The following is a 22,841-nucleotide window of genomic DNA, read 5'->3' on the forward strand; positions in this document are numbered from 1 at the left end:
AAAATAAGGCTTTTAATAGAGTTACAGGAATCAAGCAATGCGCAGGCCTGGGTGTGCGGGAAGGCTCCGCTCTACTCTAACACACACCGTTTGTTTTCCATCTTCTCTTTTTATATCCTATTCTAATACATATTCATACTAATTCTAAGAAAAGATTGGGTTTTCCCTATCAGATCCAAGAATAGGAGGTATCTCTTCTGCGCACATCTCTTTATTTTCCTGTGTTCCCTCTGGTGGTCTTCAGTGGTGAAGTAAGAGGTCTTCCTCAAGTGACCTTTTCATGAACTCAAAACTAGTAGTGTCCTATGTATGGCTCTTCCTCTGTTTGCTCATGCACAAAGGCTGTCTCCCCCACCTGTTTTCCTCCCCTCAGCCCTTCTAGTTTCTAATTATGTATTGCTTTATTATCTTAAGCTAAGTGCATACATTTGTGGTGGTGGTGCAAGGAGGAGTGCAGCTCCATTCAAAATCCCCCCTCCTACCTGTCTGTAGCCTCTTGCCATGAATTGGTCAGATCAAAAATAGATTTCTTATGTCTCTTATTTCAGTTATTAAGAAATTAGGACAACAAGCAACTCTCGTATTAAAAAAAATGGGAACTAATGGCAGAGCTAGGTTTAAAACTCCTGTGTCCCCTAAGTGAAATCATATACCTGGGTAATGCCCAGGTTATAGTGACACTGTTTAAATTAGGGTTAAATATGCTGCAGTAGTCGTCCAAGGAGGACTACTGATCAGGGATTGTGTAAAGCTGGTTATTTTGTGTAAACAATTCATACCTTCCTAATAACATAAAATAAGAGGCTTTAAGAAGACATCAAGAACATCAAAACCTAAAGAAACAAAACATTTTAATTGAGTTTCACACTGTCCAGTGTCCCTCTACTTGAATTTGCTTGCAAGACTTAGCAGCCATAGCACTTACCTGCCTGGTTACTGTTATAAGTGGGAGTTGGACACTTTTACTGTTGTAATTTTGTCAACGCACATACCTTCCTATTGAAATGAGAACCTCATTCTCCAGACCTACCCGACTGTTGCACACAAAAAATCATTAGAAAATATTTCAAGAGAGCAAAACAGCTGGATAAATGCAGTTGACCTTTTTGTTTTCCATTGTGCCTCACAGTGAAACCACTATGATGCCTTTGACATTAATTTAAAAGGGACTCTATCCTTTTTTCTCCTGATTTAAGTGCTTATCCATATCCTATTTAATAAAGTAAAATTTTCCCAAATGTTGAAACTGTATTTTGCAAATCATCTTGAAAAAATTAGATACACAGAGTTCATCTCTTACTTTGTCAGGCACATCACTTGAATTTGTTTCCTCCTCAAAACTATCTAGGCAGTCTATCGTTAATGATTAGGTGCCATCATTTGGTACTCTCATCAAATAAATGAATGGAGTGGAAACAGGCTTTATTGAAATATTTCCTCACCCTCGCTCAAGGATTTTTACTCAGAGCAGTGAGTCACAAACTACCAGCTTAAGAAATGTTGTATTAGTCTTTTTATAGAAAAGCTAGACTTTCATTTTTGCAGCTACAAACAAGGAGTTTAATTATCTTTGCAGTAGTAATTTTATTTTCCACACCAGAAGAAGTAATTTTGAAGTTCTTGGCAGTTAATTTTAGACACAGTACTGATTATTTTTATTATTTATTGCATGGTGGGGCAGTAAGACTCAAGTACCACTATTTTAGGGGCATGAATACATAAAAGAACTTCAAATTAGTACCAAAATCCCTCATGCAACTATGCAACCATACAACTGTCAGGATGAGCATAACAGCAATTAAGAAGTTTGCAAGAGAACTACTGAAAATTAATTTGCAGGCAGCACACATAAGAGGGCTTTCCTAGAGAAAGAGTCATTATTTCTCATTGTTTATACCAGCTGATAACAGGCAAATAAGTTCCTATTGAAGAAGTCTGATATCACACAGCCGTTGTGGTCTGCATTATAACCCAGTGGTAAAAAAGTTGAGGGACCTTTGGTTTTTTAAGACAAGAAGTGAGTCAGTTTCAGTCTGACTTTCAATCAGACCCAACATTAGGATACCTGCTTTTCTCCAGCCCTTCTAAGCCTCAGGATCTTAATGTTCCAGACAAGACTGGTCAAGTTTTGCTTCTTAGTCTCACCCAGGTAACCTCATCTGCATTCCAAGGCTCCAAAACCAGCTTCTTTCAGGCATTCATCACAATTTTCTTATCTATGATCAATGATGAAGGCTTTACCTTATTTTCTGCAAAATGCAATAGATTTAAATAGACTACTTCTTTGCAAAATTACTCTGTCTCAGTAGAACTGGGTGTTAAATGCAGAGTTATTCAATATTGGTTACCACTGCAGAGTCTATATAAGCTAAATCCAGTCTAAAGTCTCAACATTCTAAAAAGAAATAAATTACATTTTGTATTAACTACTTAATGAAGACTCTGTCAAAGAAAAAGTAAATTATTTATTGGCAACTAGGTCATCTTTCTATTGGAGTATTTTATTTCTCTCATTTTATATGCATTAACATCTGGAGGAGCTCTAGTCTTTTCTAATGTAGGTTTCATGAACCTTTCAATCAAGTTTTCTGAACATAAGTTTTTATGTAAGCTACCATACACTTCCCTACTTGTTGATTAAAAAGAGGATTGCCTTTCTACAGTCAAGGGATTTCCAGTTCTAAGCAATTATTTTTTGTCTTCTGTATAACTCCCTCTATGACAACTAAAGCATTAACTTTATTACCAAAAGGGTGTGGATGGAATCAGCATCTTGAATATTTCAAGCTTACAACACAAGCTTATATAAAAAAAATATTAAAAAATAACTTTACAGGAAAAAGTCTCTTCATGTCTTTACCTGCCTTTACTTTCTGTATTTTAATGCAGATATTTAATTGCATGCAGTGATATAATTGATTACATTTTTATAGGGATTTTAAACATTAATATCTTTTTTTTCTTTTGTGATGGCCATTGCACTTTGGACATGCAAGTAGCCACTTGTAGCTAAGTCACAACACACAAAGAACTTTTTTATGTGTGAGGAATGTCTGGAGCAACTTTGTGATTAGGTGCAACACATAGTCTGAAGAACTAGATCACTCTGAATATATGGAGAATAAAAGTTAGAGGCTTTCCTCCTTGGACTCAGATGAGATTTTGGGTTTATTCCTGCACATGTGACACAAGCTTCACATCAGCAAAGGAGACACTCCTCCTTGACATATTAATGGCCTTTGCAGCAGATGCTCCAGGGACTAAATGGGTTGTAAAAACACCTTTCAATGGTCTTTATACAAAGTCTAGCTTAATTTGCAAATAAAAAATTGTTAGTAATTAATCTCATTTCTTAACAATTAATTGGACCTTAACCCTAAACTACATTGACAGACATCTTGACTTGTAATTGTTCCTGGATCATTTGCCTTAGGTGATCCTGCTCTAACACAGGGATTGGACTAAATGTTCTTCAGAGGTTCCCTTCAGCCTTCTATGAGTTCAGAGGTTCCCTTCAGCCTTCTATGAGTCTGTGTGCATGAAGACACTTCCCCTTCCCCCCCCCCGGTTCCCCAGCATTTATTTACTTAATAGGAACACTGACATATTGCGTTCTTCAAAAGAACACTCTTTTAGTGGCTATCAGTTTACAAGACAGATAAAGAGATTCCTGCATAGGTCTATTGTCCCAACAAAATCTCATAAGCATAGAGGATTGTAATGAGCAAAATGTTCTGTTTTGTTTTCTTATAAAAGAACCTACATATAATACAATATAGGATATAGAGGTTCTGGAAGAATAGTTGAGAAGCTACTGGTTAACAGTGTGTGTGGTAGTGTTTCACAGAAAATTTGCTAAGGATCCAACAGAGATACTTTAAAAGGGAAGGCTTCCAGACTGGAACAAAAACCCATGAACAGATCACAATGAAATTCTGATGCTGTATAAGGAGAAAATAGAGAATAATTTTCAGATGTGGCAATTGAGTATACTGTGATTTCACTTAAGAGTAGGGAAACGTATATATAAGACAGCAGTATATGTTTAGAACACTGCTGTTGGATCATGACAGCTAAGCATCCTATAGAAGAAATGTGTAATGTATTTATTATTCATTGCCACCTTGCTGAATAGAGTGCATGGTACTGTTATCTGTATTTCATAGATCAGTGTAATTCCCTCCTGAATAGCCTCCAGGTAAGGTGAAACAAAGCATTGCTTGCTTCCAGCAATTACTTGGGACACAAAGGGTTGGCAAAGTCTGAACACTTTAAGTATTTCAGACACAGTAAGTCAGTGTTTTCCAATATTTTATTAAAAAGAATCTCACAAGCTTTATCCTGAAGTTCATGCCTGGATTTTTTTTTTCCTTACTTACAGTAAGGAAAATGCTTACAGTATTTTAAACACCGAAAGCTGTAGTACAGTCTTGGACCTCTGCGTGTTTCAGATGTACTGTTCCTTTTTGAACTGCTAACAAGAATCGGATGATGAGATTTAGTTTATCCCCTAGCCCGTTCCAACACAGCCCCCTAATCAACATTCTTTCTCTTGGCAAGATGTTGGTGAAAGGTCAGAAACTTAATATTGTCACAAATGCTCCTATAGTATTGCCACCAGATACCATGCACTTCTGTGGCAAGAGTGACAACAACTCCTTATCAGATATATATATCTTATATATAGTCACCACAGACAAAGACATTCCACCCAAAAGACAACCACATGGAAGTCTTCAGACTGTAACTATCACAATAAAGAATCATAGAATCAACCAGGTTAGAAGAGACCTCCAAGATCATCCAGTCCAAACTAGCACCCAGCACTGTCCAATCAAGTAGACCATGGCACTAAGTGCCTCATCCAGGCTTTTCTTCAACACCTCCAGGGACGGTGCCTCCACCACCTCCCTGGGCAGCCCATTCCAATGCCAATCACTCTCTCTGTGAAGAACTTCCTCCTAACATCCAGCCTAGACCTACCCTGGCACAACTTGAGACTGTGTTCCCTTGTTCTGTTGCTGATTGCCTGGGAGAAAAGATCAACCTCCACTTGGCTACAACCTCCCTTCAGGTAGTTGTAGACAGCAATGAGGTCACCCCTGAGCCTTCTCTTCTCCAGGCTAAACAACCCCAGCTCCTTCAGCCTCTCCTCGTAAGGTTTGTGTTCCAGGCCAGCTTTGTTGCCCTTCTCTGGACATGTTCCAGTATCTCAACATCTCGCTTGAGCATATAGTAGTTTTGTAGCTAAGGTATTTAATTTCTCTTTCACATATATTTTATACCTTGGAAATGAGTATTACATACTTGAAGAAACAATGTTTGTACATTTCAAATATTTCTTTTGCAGTAAATTATTTTTGTATGGGGAATGACGTTCATCGTACAGTCCATTCTTAATGCCTTTCAATGAATATTTTGTGGTGATCTTGCTGGATTTCCTTCTTTAATTATTTGGTCTAATCTATTTCCTATGACAGCATGCAATTATGTAGGTCATTATTTGTGTTTTTAGTTACATAATGTCCTATATGCTGTGATTATAAATAAGACCTTTGAAGAATTTAATTGTACTATGTGAATGTACAGCATCATGAAGAGGTCCAAGAGGTAGTTCATATTTTAAAATAATTTAGATTTCATTGTGACAACTGTGCTTACAAAAGTTGAGCATATCTTAAAGGTTACTACAGCTGCACAGCAAGACTGGAAATACAGTAGCTAACTTTTCTGATTCATCATTCTTGTGGCTTCAGTCTCATCTGCAGTTGGGCCTCATAAAGACACTCACAAAACTGCTCACACATCCTGGTAAGATGGAAAGGAGGATCTGGGAGCAAAACTGGTATCAGGAGGGTTTAATAGAACAATAATAATTGTGCATTCAACATATGGCTTAACTTTTGCTGGCATTTCTCTTGGATGTTAGTGTTACTGCAGAGATTTGTCTCTCCAACATTGTTAGAAGTTACATAGGAATTTTTAACTTGAGGTCAGTCACTTGCAGACAGTGCATTTATCATTGGCAATGTTGAATTTCTAGTATCTGTCACTTTAATAAAAGGTTGCTATCAATTACTTTAACTCTCTGAACCTCTGTCAGTGCAAGTTCTTATTGAGACACTGGGAAAGAGACAAATGTTCATTTTGTCAAACAGTTCTAGTGAGATTCCCAGGGTTCTGAGACAAGTGAATGCTGAATGCTGGGATTTTACACATAACACAACAAGCCAGAACCAAAAAAAAGCACACAAAATCTATTCTGAACAAAAAGGGTTTGCTGTCTTTTTTCTTTTTTTTTCCTTTTTTTTTGGGGGGGGTGGGGGTGGGGAGAGGAAGAACATACAGACATATTTTTTAAACACTTTGTGGAGATTCCTTCTCTAGTGTGCTCCTACTAATTATTAATTCTGGAGATTATTTGTGAGGCTCAGCAGATGGAGACTTATAAAAGAAGTCAAATAAAACATACAAACATGCAAACCCCACAGTTTACATGTTCCATTAATTCATCTGCAGTGATTTTTTTTTTTTATTATCGAGGTAACTCTGTCAAGAGAGAATCTCAAAGACAAATTCATGCATTAAAGAACGCTACAAAAAATCTTAAATATTCCAGCCAAAGTCTGGCCCATAAAGCTAATATATCATTCACTGTCATAAATCATTGCACCTTTAGGTATTCCAAGCTTACTTGACAATCTATTGTCCATAACAGTCTGTAACTACTGATCTACGATAATCACAATCACTGTCAGAAGCATACCCGTGGAGGATTTGCTACGGTGAGATTCTAACCAATGGGTTCCATTTGTTATAATATTTAGTGACTGCTGATAAATTTGGTACACTGAAAAAAACATAGATAAGATATGATCACCATCTAAGAGGACTAAATGAAAGAGCAAGTTCTTCTTGTCTTCCATTTTACTCCATGCATGCCCACAACGTTATTTAGTTAGCTTATATATTAATTTTCTACATGTTCCTTTTTTTAAAAGAACTTAGTGCAGAGGCTTAGTATAAGTAAGATGTTTAAAATAATAGACAGAAGATCCTAAATGTTTACTAAGAGCAAAATACAGAAGTACCAGAAAACCTCTATGCTGAGATGAAGTGTTAACCATGTAGTGTTACGCCATGTCTGACAAAAGAGTGCTTACTGAATTTTCAGGGTTTGGAAAATGGACAGTCAATCCACTATTTATTTATTAAATATACTAATCTACTAGTATAAGGCAATAGAAATTTTACAAGATTATTCCCTAAAACTTCACTGAGAGGACAAGTTACTACTGCTAATAAAATCTAGTGACCAATATCAAGCATTATTTGAGCATGAGTGAAAGGACAGGTCTGGTAATGCATATCACCAAAACATTCTACTGCAAATACAATCTAAACACCATTAATTTTCTCCACTGCACTTCTGTATAGGTCAGAAGTATCCCATTCTGTCCTTCTAAAAGAGTAAAATTTGCTGATTCTACTTAACACTTGCTTCTAATGGGGTTGGTAGTTTGACAGAGATGCTGTGACCCTGCTCTTCTTTCTCACATGTTAACTCATCTTTTGTTGGAAAGAACTCTTGTAGGTTTCAAGCTTAAAGTTCTTCTGGATCACCACTTGAAAAATCATGCTTGGTAGTACAAGATCCAAAAAAGTTAATGAGATACAGAAGAATTTGCATAGAAAAAAAAAATGGAGCAATACATACAAATCCCAAAGAAGATTAAGTGCTTCAAGAATATATGAAAAAAAATCTTGTTGCTAGACTGTTCTAAAGAAATTTTAAGAATATCCATTCCATATGAAATATATCCACCAACAGATATGACTTACTATGAAAAGATTACCATGCAATACCAATTACAGCTTATACAAAACACTGAAAATGTGTCAAGCTGCCAAAGATTGCATGGACTGAAGCAAACCACAAACACATTAGTAATTGTGCTAGTTTGAAGCTAGCTAGAATGTTTTGGTAAGAAGGATTAGATCACAGGCTGTGAAAGGGAAACAATGGTGATGTCTACTTCACTCATAGGCTTGCTGAGATGTATAAGAACAGGAGTATAAACATAGACAAGGCAGTTCGAGCACTGCCTGGGCTTTGAGCAGCATTTCTCTCTAACCTCACTCTCAGTCTCTCTGATCAATCCACCTGCTTCACAACCCCCCTGGCTGACATTCCAGTCTTCCCTGGGGCACAAGGCAACATCTGGGCTAAGGTTGAGGGATGGGAGAAGGTGAAGGTGGAAGGGCAGTTGGAAGCCCCTCCTGGGGACTCAGGTTTCTGGGAGGGCTGTTGTGTTTCTGTATTACCTTTTACCTTGTATATTTCTGCATAGAATTGTATATATTGTAAATATCTGCTTGTATATTGTGCTAAGCTGTAAATGTAAAGCTTCATTCAATTTCCAGAGCTGGCTGAGTCTAGTCTGGATGATTTCCAAAGTGGGGGGGGGGGGGGGTGGGGGGGGGGGGGGGGGTGGAGGGAGCAGGGGGTAATACCCAAACCACCACAGTAATATATACAGGCAAAACACAGAATCACAGAATATTAGAGATTGGAAGGGACCTCCAGAGATCAAGTCCAACCCCCCTGATAAAACAGGATCCCCTAGGGTAGTCCACACAGGAATGCATCCAGGCATGTTTTGAAAGTTTCCAGAGAAGAAGACTCCTTGCCCCCTACACAGCCCACAGCCTATTCCAGTAAGTACTCTGTTACCCTCACTATAAAGTTTCTCCTCATGTTGAGGGGAAACCTTCTGTGTTCCAGTTTGTAGCCATTGCTCCTTGTCTTATTGCTGCTGACCACTCAAAAGAGATTGGCCTCATCCCCTTGACACCCATCCCTCAGGTATTTATAGACATTAATGAGATCTCTTAGTCTTTTCTTCTCCAGAATAAAGAGCCCCAAGTTTCTCAGTCTCTCTTCACAGGGGAGATGCTGTCCCACTCATCTTCATGGCTCTCCACTGGATTCTCTTCAGCAGGTGCCTATCTCTCTTGAACTGGGGAGCCCAAAATTTGACACAGTATTCCACGAGTGGTTTCACGAGGGCAGAGTAGAGGGGGAGAAGGACCTCCCTAGCCCTGCTAGCCACACTTTTCCTGATGTACCCCAGAATACCATTGGCTCTCTTGGCCACAAGGGCACATTGCTGTCCCATGCAGAACTTGCTGTCCACCAGGACTCCAAGGTGTTTCTCCATGGAGCCGCTTTTCAGCAGGGCAGCTCATTGCCTGTACTGGTGCCTATTGTTATTCCATCCCAAGATCACAAATTTGCAAGTGATCCAACACGAAGCAATGCAGAAGACTACTTGAGTCCTAACAGGATGATGAAGCTATTACATAATGAAAGCATTCTGCAAAACCCATGGGAACATGTTGTAAATTCTCTGGGGAAAAAACAAACAAACAAAACAAAAAAAAAAAAAACCAACCAAACAAAAAAGACAACTTAAGGAAATCAGATGATTTGTCACACAAAATGTTTCAAGTCATACATAATAACTTGTGACAGAATTGTAGCAAGATGTAATAATTGTAGATACAAAAGCACTCTTGCAAAGCCGTTTTTCCTTTGATGCAAATATTAAACAACAGAACACCTACAGAAACTCAGTTTGAGTCCTGCTAAATTATTTAGAATTTTTCCTAAATCCTGTCTGACGCAGGTCACATCATTAAAGACAGTAGATCAGACAGTGGCACAGCCCAGGCAAAGCACTTCACCTATTAAAATTTATGAAGGATTATCAGATCTACAAAGCAAGGTCACCCACCCATTCCAGAAAGGAAAAGCTGCAACAGGTACTGCTACAAAAGACAACTCTCATACTTGTAGATCTAGCCAACCATATGTACTGTTTTTTCTCCTTTACATTTTGCTCCCTTACTCACTTACTTGTTCCTATACAGTGAAGACTTAGAATTTAGTCTTTGATTCACTCCTCTTTCTTGAGTGATTTTGGGTTTCCTTCCTGGTAGCAGGAGTTCTGCTACAATATGACTCTCAAGTGAAAAAATGTTTCTTTTCTTCTTCCTTCTTTAGGGGGAAACTAGTTTTGTCCTCATCTATCTCTCCTCAGGTTTGAACTATGGAGAAGCAGTATTATTTCTCTGATCAATTAATTTGTCAATATCTAATACCATCATGCAGCATCCTCAGCTTATTGCAAGACATTCTGTAGACATTAGATAGCATTATATTCCCCTAGCTCACTTCTCGATGCTGCCCCACTAACCTATTTATATTGTATGCACAAATCCTATCAAGATACATACTGTCCCTGCAAATCTGTTCCCTGTTTGTATACAAGCATCCACACAAGTGTGACCTTCTTTACATAACAGTATTTGGAAGTAAAGAATGGATATGTGGGATTTGGTTATCTTCACACATTTGTAGTGTGTGACAATATTAAATTATTTCCTAAGAATAGCTTGCACATCTGTTACAAAAATCTTTACTTCACATGTAATATAATTTAATATACATACTCTTACAGAAAAGAAGTAAGGCAACTAAGTCTATAAAGTCTGAAAACAAATTGAAGAAAGTCCACTGAAATTCCATTACTTTGGCTAAAATAGTATATAATGTCTGGCCAGCTCATTTAGAAAGCTCGAGTAAAACTTGCATGACATAAAGCAAAGAAGTAATAGAAAAAATTCAGACATTTTCTTAGTTGAATAGAAACAAATGAGGTCACATATGCAAACGTGCAATTTATCTAACTCTTGCTTAAATTACCTCTTCTCAAAGTTAGCATTTTACTTTGATAGTTCCAAAAGGATGTTATAATTAATTAAAATTATTATGCCTGTTACCTGATTAAACATTGTCTTTAATCTCATGAGTACATGCATCTAATTAAATTAGAAAACTATGCTGTAATCTGTCTTCTTTTTCTAGTACTTTTCCAGAACACTCAATTATTTTTTCCCACAGAAATTTGAAATACTCTGCACAGAGATTATGAATTCTATCTGGTGTTCTTAGCATAGCTGTCATCCTACTCTGTTTTGGTGGATCTTTCTTTTGAAATGTTTTTCATACACCAAACTGTAATTACTTTAGTTCCCAGTTACTTTTTAGTACAGCTTCCCGATGCTTTAGTAGTTTCAACATAAATACACTGAAACAGGCAACACAGAATCACATGAAGTTAAATACATTGATCTTCTGCAATCTACCTATAACTAACATCCAAGTTTTGTTCATTTTAGCACTAACCCTGCATGAAGAGATACTGCACAATAGAAATAAACACAGACTTGAGTTTATCAGTACACTTATGTCAGTTACATTCCTGAAACTTAAAATGGCACACCTTACCCATATCTGTCTATTTCTAAGGCATCTATCATTTTCATATCTGAATGCCCAAGTCAGTCTAAAGCTGTTTACTATGGGTGGGGACGTAGGCTCAATGCAGACGAAAGTACTCTAACTGAGCACACACTTGCATTCTCAGTCACTAATAATAATAAATGGCTACGTCAGGGAGAGTGTTGAGATTTTTATTTTATAAAAAACCTAAAGAGCAAAGCCATGAACACCCTAAGCATCAGAAAATAGTCAAGAAATGCTAGAAGAGCTGAGGGGACAGATAACAAAAGGGAAGACTAACAGTGGACACATGAATACAAATGCCCTACATCACTACTTCCTGTATGTGAACTGACTCAAATAATTCACAAAGGCAATAAACAGTGCTTCCAGATTTACCAGGATAAGGGAACCATCATCCATCCCACTCCTACCAGTTTGATGCCAGTGCCAGCAACAGATGCCAACAGCCTGGAGAAGGATCATAGGTCATCAGGGGAGCACCTGAAGGGCACCATAGTGGAATTTCAGGCATTCCTGAAACATAACGTGGTTTCAGTGGAGGCCATATTTAAATGTAAATGCATGTCGCATAATAAATAAACAAGAGAACTTAGAGATGTGGACATCCTGCATGGTTACAATCTTAACAGCATCATGGAGATGTGATGGCTCCTTTGACTGGAGAGTCTGAATGGACAGATACAGGCTCTTTAGGAAGCACAGGCAATGTCTATCTCAATGACCAGCTGGAGTGCATTAAGCTCTGCCTGGGGATGGATAAGAAGCCATCTGAGATCTTATGGGTCAGGATTAAAGGGAGGGCAGGGACAAGTGACATTACAGTGAGGTCTGATACAGGCCACCTGGCCAGGAACACCAAGTGGATGAGGCCCTTTATAGACACACAAGAGCAGCCTCACATTCAGAAGCACTGGTCCTTACAAAGGACTTTGACAATCCCATTATCTGTTCAAGAGACAACACAGCAAGGCATAAGCAATCCAGGAGGTGCACAAATCCATGAGACCTGATGATACATATCCAAGAGTCAGTCCTGAGAGAACTAGTAGATGAAGTTGTCGTGTTATACTCCATCACATTTGAGAAGATGTGGCAGCTGGGTGAAGCTCCCACTAAGTGGAAAAGATTGCACATAATCACTATTTTTAAAAAGAGAAAACAGGAAGACACAGGGGACTATTGGTTGAACAGTCTCACCTCTGTGACCAGAAATACCATGGAGTAGATCCTCCTGAAAACTGTTCTAGGGCACATGAGAAATAAGGAGGTCTTTGGTGACAACCAGCATGGCCTTACGAAGGGCAAATTCTGCCTGACAAGTTTAGTGGCCTTTTATTCTTTGACAAGGGAAGAGTGATGGACATAATCAACCTGGAGTTCAGCAAAGCATCTGACACTGTCCTATACAACATCTTTGTCTCTAAATTGGAAAGAAATGGTTTTGACAAGTGGACTGCTTGATGGATAAGGAACACTTAAGAGATGAAGTAATAAAAGGATGTTCAGATGGAGATCAGTGACAAAGTGATGTTCCTCAGGGACTGTTATTGGGACTATCACTGTTTAACATCTTTATTCCAACGTGGACAGGACAGTGGGTTTGACTGCCCCCTCCGCAAGTCTGCTGCCAACATAAGCTGTATGGTGCAGTCAGCATGCTCGAAGGAAGTGTTATTGTCCAGAAAGACTCTGAGAGATGGGCCTGTACAGACATCAGGAAGCTCAACAAGGCAAGTGCAGGGTCCTGAACATGGGTTGGGCCAATCCTAAACACAAATACAGGCTGGGAAGAGAATGAATAGAAAGCAACCTTGCCAGGAAGCACTTGGGGTCATTGGCTGATGAAAAAATCAACATGCCTGGGCAATGTGTGTTTATAGTTCATAAAGCCAACTGTATCCCAGGCTACATCAGAAGAACATAAATGGCAGATCAAGGGAGGCAGTTCTCCTCATCTACTTTGCTCTTGTGAGACCCCACCTGCAGTGCCATGTTCAGCTTTAGGGGCCCCAGAATAAAAAAAGACATGGGTGTAGAGAAGGGCCGTAAAGATCCTAAGAAGGATGGAGTACCTGTCCTATGAGAACATGCTGAGAGATTTGTGGTTGTTCAGCCTGGAGGAAAGAAGGTTCTAGGATGGCCTTATTGCAGCCTTCCAGTACTTAAAGGCAAAGTACAAGAAAGTTGGAGTGGGGCTTTTTACAATGTCATGTAATGAAAGGTAATGGTTTTAAATTAAAAGAGTGTAAATTTAGATTTTATATCAGGAAAAAAATGTTCATTATTAAAGTGGTGAGGCACTGAACCCAGAGAAGCTGTGCTCCTTGGAGGTTCTCAGGGCCAGGCTGGATGGGGCTCAGAGCAGCCTGATCTAGTAGAAGGTGTCTTTGCCCACAGCAGGGGAGCTGGAACTATATGACATTTAAGATCTCTTCCAATCCAAATCATTATGAGTGTCTATATACAAGAGAGAAAAAGAAACTGAACATTTTGTGTTCACTGACAAGCGAAAAAATATCAAGCACACACATGCCATGACTTCATACTTCAAATTAAATAGCTACAACTTGGTTGCTATGTCACTCTGACCTGCTCCAAATATTTATGCTTCTTGCTTCCTCTCCATTTCCCACAGAAAGGAATTTTTCATGGTAAATAAAGGAAACCTGACTTCCCACATGAGTTAATTAAAGATGTATGATATAAAGTATCTAAACATCCCTCCAAAGGCCTTTGGACAAGTCTCACAAATGCTGGCTGTTCACACAGCTGGTGAACCACAGCCTGTAACTGAAGGCCCCTCTTCTCACAAATCCCTGCATGTACTACCCCAGTGTAATCACAGAATCACAGAATGGTAGGGGTTGGAACAGACCTCCAGAGACCACCTAGTCCAACCTCCCAGACGAAGAAAGATCATCTAGGGCAGACCACACAAGAATGCATCCAAGTGGGTTTTGAAAGTCTTCAGAGAGAGATTCCACAACCTCTCTGGGCAGCCTGTTACAGTGTGTTCTCTCTGCCAGATTTCAATGGAGCATTATGTGGCTTAGACAAGAGCCAACCAATCCAGAGACTGAGTTTGTCAAGCACATGTAACATATCTTAATTATCTCATCCACATCCAGTTGTAATACGTGCTTCCGAGTCACTATATTGACTAGATCTTACAGTGTTATGTTTACTTTTACAATAGTAACAACATAATCAAGATTGCTGAGGAACTTGAATGGGTTTTGGCTAGAGTATATATATGAATTCCTGACCATGAAGCTTTGTTTCTTTTCAGTTGCTATGGATTTTTTCTACACTGTAAACTAATATTATGTACACACTCAGAATGACTTAGACTTAAGTTTTAATTTGTTGGTTATAACTAGTTTTCTCGGTTATAGACAACACTACCTGTAATGCTGTCTGAAACTTGAAACCTTCTATTTTGATGCATTCTAAATTCTCCATTTCTTCCCCTCTATAATAAATATATTGTCTTTCAAGTGCTAGAATGAATTCAGTTACTGGTGAAGAAAGCAGATAAAGAGAAAAGAAACAGATAAAGAGTTAAAGAGAGACTCATAAAGTGTCTGAGTTAATGGTTAACAATGAATGTTTGAGCTGGAAGACATATTGGCAAATTTTCCTTTATATTTGTAAACGAAATCAAGTTATCTAACCACATCTGAATACAGAACATAGTAACCTCCTATTAAAATCCTGTTTTAAAATTAACTCCTTAAATTGTGCCTTCCTGAACACAATTGATAGAGAGGACAGATTTAAATAAATGGTTCCATCAGTCTTTTAAGCACTCCCTAGTAAAGGGCCTAGTTTGTGTGCACTATTCATTCTTTTGTACAAGACATGGTTTTCAGAAAATACAATAGTCCAACTTTTCTAGAAAGAAAGACCTTATATCTTCTTAAGAATCCTTAAAGGCTGAAATACTATATAATCTTTCGTAATCACTTGCTTTTTACATGATACACCATTTTCCTACTGTGTAAATAGGCACTTATGTGAATATTGTGTTCTATCATTGAATATCTCTCCACATTTAAAAAATGAGGCATTTTGATAGAAATCAATTAAGGCATTTTGATACAAGATCAATTATTCATGTGAAAGGGCAACAGTCATACGGTAAAGAAACTACATATGATGTCAACAGTTCCTATATCCTGTCATATGGAGCTTTATAACAGATAAAAAGAAGAACCAAGTTGCCAGAACAGCTCATCAGTCCTTCTCTTGACTGTATTTGAATGCCATTTCAGAGTCTGTAAGTCAGGGAGTTAAGTGCAGTCTAAATGATCAGAGCACTGGATCTGTGCTGGCTGTATTTGGCATCACTGCAACACGTAGTACTTATATTTAGTGCTATATATTTAGTTTTTTTGTCATAGATGTAAACTTCTAATCACAAGAAAATACTAAATTTATAAAACCAGTAGTACTTTGTGAAACCAGAATAACTTTCCAACTTATTGGTGGCTTTAATAAGATCATTATATTAAAAAAAAATCATGCCTGTGTGAACAATGAGCAGGAAAAATGTACCTGTGAATTCAATGTCTATTCTTATAGTACAAAACAGATTAAATGAGAAATAGAGGGAAACAGAGGTTATAACTATGGTGGAACAAACTATATGCACTAAAACTAGAACTAATTCTTGACAGTATGGTGCTCCGGGATAAACTGATAACTATTTTATTTTCAAATGCACTTTAATCCTATGAGCTGCCTAAAATGTATGATATGGATAGGGAATTAAAACCACTGTACTGCCTATGTAGCCAAAGCATCTAGAAACCACCTGTCTACCACAAAATGTGTCAGGTTTCTAAATAGATAGCCCAGTGTAGATATGTCAATAACTACAGAGTTGGTGATATTTGTCAAAAAATACATTTTTGTAAGTGTTCCAGAGTACTCCAAATTCCTTTCTTCCCTGTCCCCGCCCTAGGTTTGAATGGAGAGGAGAGGATGCGAAATCTGCTTTCCTCCCCTCACCCTGCAGGCTTGAAGGGGAGACAGCAGGAGACACCCTTCCACACATGTGCTGACCCATGTGGGAGCCCATGTTAGAGTCAGGGTGGTGGCTGGCTGGGTTTTCACACAATGACAAATTGACACTTTATCTAGAAAAGCATAAACATAGCAAGGGGGAAGGCAAAGAGGTTCCCACTTTGAAAGGTTCTCATCTTGAAAAAGTTCCCACCTTGACAGAGTCCCCAACAGGACAGGTTTCTGCCGTGACAGAGTTCCCACTTTGGACTGTCCCAGCTTTTGGATGGCTCCTACCTTTTAACACAGCTCTTGGTTTTACACTGTCCCTGCCTTTGGACAGTTCTCCCCATTTTTGCATCATTCTGTGCAAACCTGCAAGCTTGTCAAGTCCTGGGGTCCTTAGACAGAGCTGCTGGCGGCACCTGGACCCCATAACTCTTGAACTATATCAGCAGCAAACTTCCTGGCTGCCTTCTGGACTGAGGGACCCTAGCACTTTGGCTCTCCCCTGCTGCTGCTGAGCAGTGTCGCTTCCATGAATCCCTGTCTTGTGGCAGCCATGTCTTGAGACATTTCTGAGTTTGGTGGCTTTGCCACTTGCCTTGGGCTTCTGCTGCCTGGATCCAGACTACTGGGTTGCAGCATCAGGAGGCAGCCAAGCCACAGAGAAATCCAGCAAGGGATCATCATAGATTACCTATCTCACCTCTGTGAGTAAAGCCTGCTGTTCCCTTAGTTCTCTGCTCAGCCTGACTGATAGTGGGGTAAAGCTGTGTTTATAGCTTAGCCTTCTCCATTTCCTGACTTCCTAAATCTCTAAATTTGTCCATAATATGCTTTTCAAGAATTCCTGATCAAATTAGAATCTGTAAGTAAACCTAAACAAGTTTTGTATATAGTTTGGGGGTGGAGTTTTCAGGAAAATAAAATAATTCTATTTTTATAATTCCTGACTTTGCCACATTAATTCCCTGCCTCCATGACAGTAAGTACACAGTATTGCTTCTCTTTGCTTCCATACACCTGTAAGTCTGATCACATATCCTAGTGCTTATGATCAGTGTTTTTTCTCCTCTATCTTCACTTCTGAAGCACTATTCTTCTTTGCAGGTTCTCAGGTAATTTGTTGTAATTGTTTGACTCTCTGCTTGCTGAAAAAGAGTGCTGCTAAGATGAGCCAACCTTACAAAGAATTTAGAAACAACTGACTTCTTCAACAACAGTATTTCACAGGCCTCGTGTTGCACATACTGGGGGAAAACTCGAGCATTTCTTACACTCCACATCATACTCAGAAAGACACTCTGCCTAAACTCAAAACATTCTGAGGCTCACTAGAGGCAAGTGTGTTTCATTAAGAAAAAGATTTTTTTAATACTTTGCCAGCCTTTGCCCTTTCGTATTGCCCAAACCTGTTTGTTCACTTTGTATTCCATAGAATCATAGAATCAACCAGGTTGGAAGAGTCCTCCAAGATCATCCAGTCCAACCTAGCACCCAGCCCCCACCCAGTCAAATAGACCATGGCACTAAGTGCCTTATCCAGTCTTTTCTTGAAGGCCTCCAGGGACAGTGACTCCACCACCTCCCTGGGCAGCCCATTCCAATGCCAATCACTCTCTCTGGGAAGAACTTCCTCCCAACATCCAGCCTATACTTTCCCCTCACAATTTGAGACTGTGTCCCCTTGTTCTATTGCTGGTTGCCTGGGAGAAGAGGCCACCTCCCACCTGGTTACAATGTCCCTTCAGGTAGTTGTAGACAGCAATGAGGTCACCCCTGAGCCTTCTCTTCTCCAGGCTAAACAACCCCATTTGTCCCCTTCAATACTCTTCCATTATCTGTCATCCTAAGTGTTCACAGTAGCTACCACAACATATAATCACAAATGATAATTTTTCTCTGTAAACTTTCACATATTCTTATTTTAATTTTAAATTGTAAAACAGCTCTGTCTGAATTATTTTTTTTAACTCTGAATGTTCTTATGTAGAGATTGTTTTATAAATTATTTATTGCATAGCAACAGAATTCGGTAATGTTGTTAGGATTTATGAATAACTGTTAGAGGAATATGAAATATCCTGATTTCATTCAGTTATCTGTTACACATTTAAGTTCTGACCAGTGAAAATCGGTTTCAGAACAAATATTCTCTGTGTTTAAAGGCATACCTGTTTTGCCTCATCCTTTCCAGGAGTAAAAATATTATTTTATCAAAGGAGTATTTTAGCTACACAACTGCACACACAGTAAAATTCAGGCACATGCATATACAATGTGCAATGCACATCAGTCACATAACTATGGTGTATATCTAATTTCAGATATAATGAAGATAAACTTGAATAACATATCCATATTTGGTGCTTAGAATGAACGACTTATTTTCTTTTATGGCTTTTCTTTTGTTATATGACATTTTTATTCAAAAAATTATGAGGGGGAAAAGTCTCCCAAGAATAAATGGAACACATCAAGAACTCAGGACCATCAAAGTAAACATGAATGCATTACTGAGTTAATCTCATATGTAGCATTCTAAAAAATGAGTAAGTCAAGTAATGAAATTATGCTGATGTTTTACAGAAGACAGACGTAACAAAATTAATGTATTTTATAGAGCTGATTGCTACACATGGCTAAGAAATTACTGAGTAGAATTAGTCCTAGTGAATCATTTAACAAGAGGTTTCCTCTCCACCTTCGTTTAGTCCAGCAACTGCTTTAATAAAAATCACTGCTCATCCTATATATATCTCTTCCCATCATTCTCTCCATCATGTCCTTCTTAATTTCACCACTATTAAAAAAATAATTTTACAGTAGGCTGTTTAGGGCCAGAGGGATCATACATTGTGAATAGAGAAATAAATGGGGGAAAAAAAAAAAGATAGATAAAAAAAAAAAATCCTAAAAAGTTTGCTTGCTCACTTTTGCCTCAGCAGCACAAAGTGAGATACTGTTCCTTCATAAGATCCTGCTGTTTCTTTCTGACAGAGAGGAAGAGAAAACAAAGCAGCTCTTGTGAAAGCAAGTATGTTTTCTTACTGTATATAAATTACTTTAATTTAAACTTCAGGTTATGAGTAACAAACTGTAACTGCCTCTTTTGACCAGAGGGATTCATGCAGAGATCAAATCAGCAAATTTAAGTAGTCACATCAAGGGGATAAATGCTCTACCAAAGGAAATAAAAACAAACAAAACAAAAACAAAACAAAACAACAACAACAACAAAAAAAAAACCCAACCCAAAAGTTATCTGACATTTCATGACAGCCCATTCAGTGCTTACCAGGTATGCGCCACAGTGAAACGCCGCTGTTTTGGTATGTTACTATTTAAAAGCATCCTGCGCAAAAGCCTCGGAGAATTTCGAGGAGAAATAACTGGAGATAGCCGGGGAGAAGCAGATGAAGATTTCTTAGGTGTCTTGGGGTTCTCATGTTGCAACAGGTTTTCCCTCAGGGTCTTCACAAGATCTTCATTTAACCATGGATTTTGACAATGTGTATTACCCACTTCAGGAACAGCCAAAGTGTCTGGACTTGCCTGCTGAGCCATGTTTCCCAAGTAAGATTGTTACTAAAGTCTAATACAACCAAATATTGGTTTAACTCCTTAAAATATTTCCTTTCTACATCAGTTCCAAAGAATTGTGCAGAGCTCCAACTGCAGTTCCGCCTATTCTGTTTTCAACATGGTGTCACCTGCCCTCAGCGTCTCTCTATAGAAAATGATCTACAACAACAAAAAAAAAAACCAAGCTAACTCCTCCACAGAAACCTATTAAACATTACCACTCCTCTCACAGCCCTGCTGCCAAAGATCACTTATTAGCTATCATAGCAAGTGAGCACGGGAGGAAGAAATTACTTTAGCACAGCTTTTGTCGGTACTGTAAAAGCTGCCTGTTAAACTATTGGAACTAATGTGCCGCAGCTGGTTGAGTGACTTCTGGTTATGTACATAAAAAGTGCTGGAGGAGGGCTTAAACATCAGATGCACGCTCATTTTGTTTAGTTTTTCTTTCCATTCACTTCTGAAACTTCAGGGAGGCTGAAAGACAACTGCTGAACAATCTCCTTTGCCTTTTTTCCAGGGCCCACAGTTTTTATCTTTATAGTTTCCATTTATAAATCAAGATCACAAACTTTTACCTCTCAAGCTAAGCAGCAAATGCTGCAATTGCTTTATGTAAACTAGGTTAGGTTATGCCTTACCTCCTGCCCTCTCTCCCCCCAACCTCTTGCAAGGTCAGATTTTCCAGGATAACAAAACAAATATGTAAGAACTGCACATAAAATTAAAACAGATTATGACAGCTACTACTACCCGCTTAACTACATGTTTTTAATTCAGTACATCATCATATTACGATGACTGATTAGACTGAGGAAGTGTCTTTATTTTTATGCACAGATGGTAGGTATATAAACTATTGAAAAATACAAAACTATTTAAAAAGCAAAAGTATATGCATTTATTTATCAATACTGCTATTAAATGCTGGGTTTAGAATTCTTTTTTTCCCCAAGGTGTTATGCAAACAAGATATAGGTGCAATTTTCTGATCCAACAAAACCTTTGTCAATCAATTCTGACTTTTTTTTTTCTCACTGTTAATTACAATAAATCACTTCATCTGTTCCAAAAGACAAATTTTTTATAAACGTGTTTGATTTCGTTCATAGCTCACTGATAGCGGACAGAGACCCATAATAACTGGTGGTAGGCTAATATTTGCTTAAGCTTAGTACATTCATTTTTACAGCAACGATCTTTTCTGTTATAACCACACTTCCTGTTCATCCTACAGGAACAAACCATCACCATTTCGTGAGAGATTTCTTTTTAATGTCAGAACACTAGTTACATATAATTTTTCTTCAGTGCAATGTATTTTTCCTTCTCTACTTTGTCTTATAATCCAGCTTTCCTTTGTGAGTAAGAACTTCCTTTTGAAGTACATGCAGTGTCCAGGCTTGCCCGTGGGTGAAGGGTGTTTGACCACAATTACATGAACAGGTGTGAAACGCAAATACGATTTTCTCTCTTGTGACAAAATCAGAAATCCTGCAAAATCACCCTTCTGTCACAGTGAAGGGGAATCACCTTTGTACTTAGCACCAAAGCCACAAATCCTTATGAGGATTATAAAGAGAACATCACGATGCTGACAGAATTAAAGCAGAACAGCAACTGAAAGGTCAACTTACATTAAGAATGACATTGCTATCAGGTGTCAGGCCCATTATGTAGATAAGTTTAACTGTACTGCGTCATATGTGAAATTTGATAACAATGTATTTACAAGTTTAACACTGAACAGCACTACAGGACACAGAAATCACTGTGCCTTGTGGTTTTTATGCATTTTTCTAAAATGATATATAAGATTTAATCACTATTTAAAAAGCAACACTGACCAAATACAGAGTAAACCCCAGATACTATTAAAACAAACCAACGAAAACCAAACTGAAACAAACAAACAAACCCCCATCAAACAAGCAAACAAAACAAACAAAACCCAACAAACAAGCAAGCAAAACCACACACAGACACACACCCCACACACGCCCCTGAAACTATGTTTTCATAAGAAAAAAATTAAACTGTAAATTAAGTGTTAAGTGACAGAGAGAAAAAAACAATTGTATTAAATCCAACATGTGACTAGCACAGTAACTGTTTCTTCTCATTTTCAGTTGGAAGAGCAGTACATAATGCACTGGTTCTCAACAAGCTGACAAAATAAAAGCATACTGTATCAAAGTGTTCATTTTAAATTTATGAAGGACAAACTTGTCACTTCTCTATTAGTTTATTATTCTTTCTTATTAAAAAAAAATCAATTCGAGTCCAATTTCTTTTTTTCACCCTAGAGTCTTTCTGTGTTGTTTTATGCTATGAAATACTGCCATCTGATGTCTGTTCCAAAGCATGGTCTTGGGAGAGCTGCAATAGCTTTCTAAAGCTAGACAAACCGACCCGTTGAAGATCAATAAATCAGTGACGTCAATAAGACCATTAACATTTATTACAGCAGACCTGGGATCATGTTTTAGGTTGCACTATGTCACAAAGATAATTATAGAAGAAGAAAGTATTAGTCCACAGATCAGCAGTTTTATTACCCTTGTTCTTAAAAATACTAGAACTAAGTAAACAAGGACCATGAGCCTGACACCCTGCAGTACAGGCTGAGTGGGTTTGCCACCCACTTAGCAAAGAACTAATATGTAATGTGTCTAGAACAGCAGGATAAGGTCTTTTAACAGTAAAAAAATAACTCAGTCTTCATAAATTAGCTCTATTTGCATGAATAGCTGACTGAAATGCTTTTCTTTACTTGGTTAATGAGTTAAATATCTGAACATAGATGTTCCATTCCTCCAGACATGCCTGCCTCTGTCTCTTCAAAAACCTGGGAGTACTGAGACCTTCAAATGCT

The 22,841-nt window shown here is 38.2% G+C and overlaps 1 protein-coding gene across 1 annotated transcript in view; it reads right to left on the reverse strand.

Annotated features, from left to right (window-relative positions):
* The window catches only part of PDE4D (phosphodiesterase 4D), a 422,688-nt gene extending 402,740 nt beyond the window's left edge, over positions 1–19,948 (reverse strand). Inside the window, exon 1 of the mRNA XM_064140535.1 lies at positions 19,680–19,948. Coding sequence (XP_063996605.1) covers positions 19,680–19,948 — 269 coding nt within the window. The remainder of the gene's footprint in view (positions 1–19,679) is intronic.
* Positions 19,949–22,841: the final 2,893 nt, after the last annotated feature.

Source organism: Pogoniulus pusillus, chromosome Z (genome assembly GCF_015220805.1).
Source record: "Pogoniulus pusillus isolate bPogPus1 chromosome Z, bPogPus1.pri, whole genome shotgun sequence".
Taxonomy (NCBI): Eukaryota; Metazoa; Chordata; class Aves; order Piciformes; family Lybiidae; genus Pogoniulus; species Pogoniulus pusillus.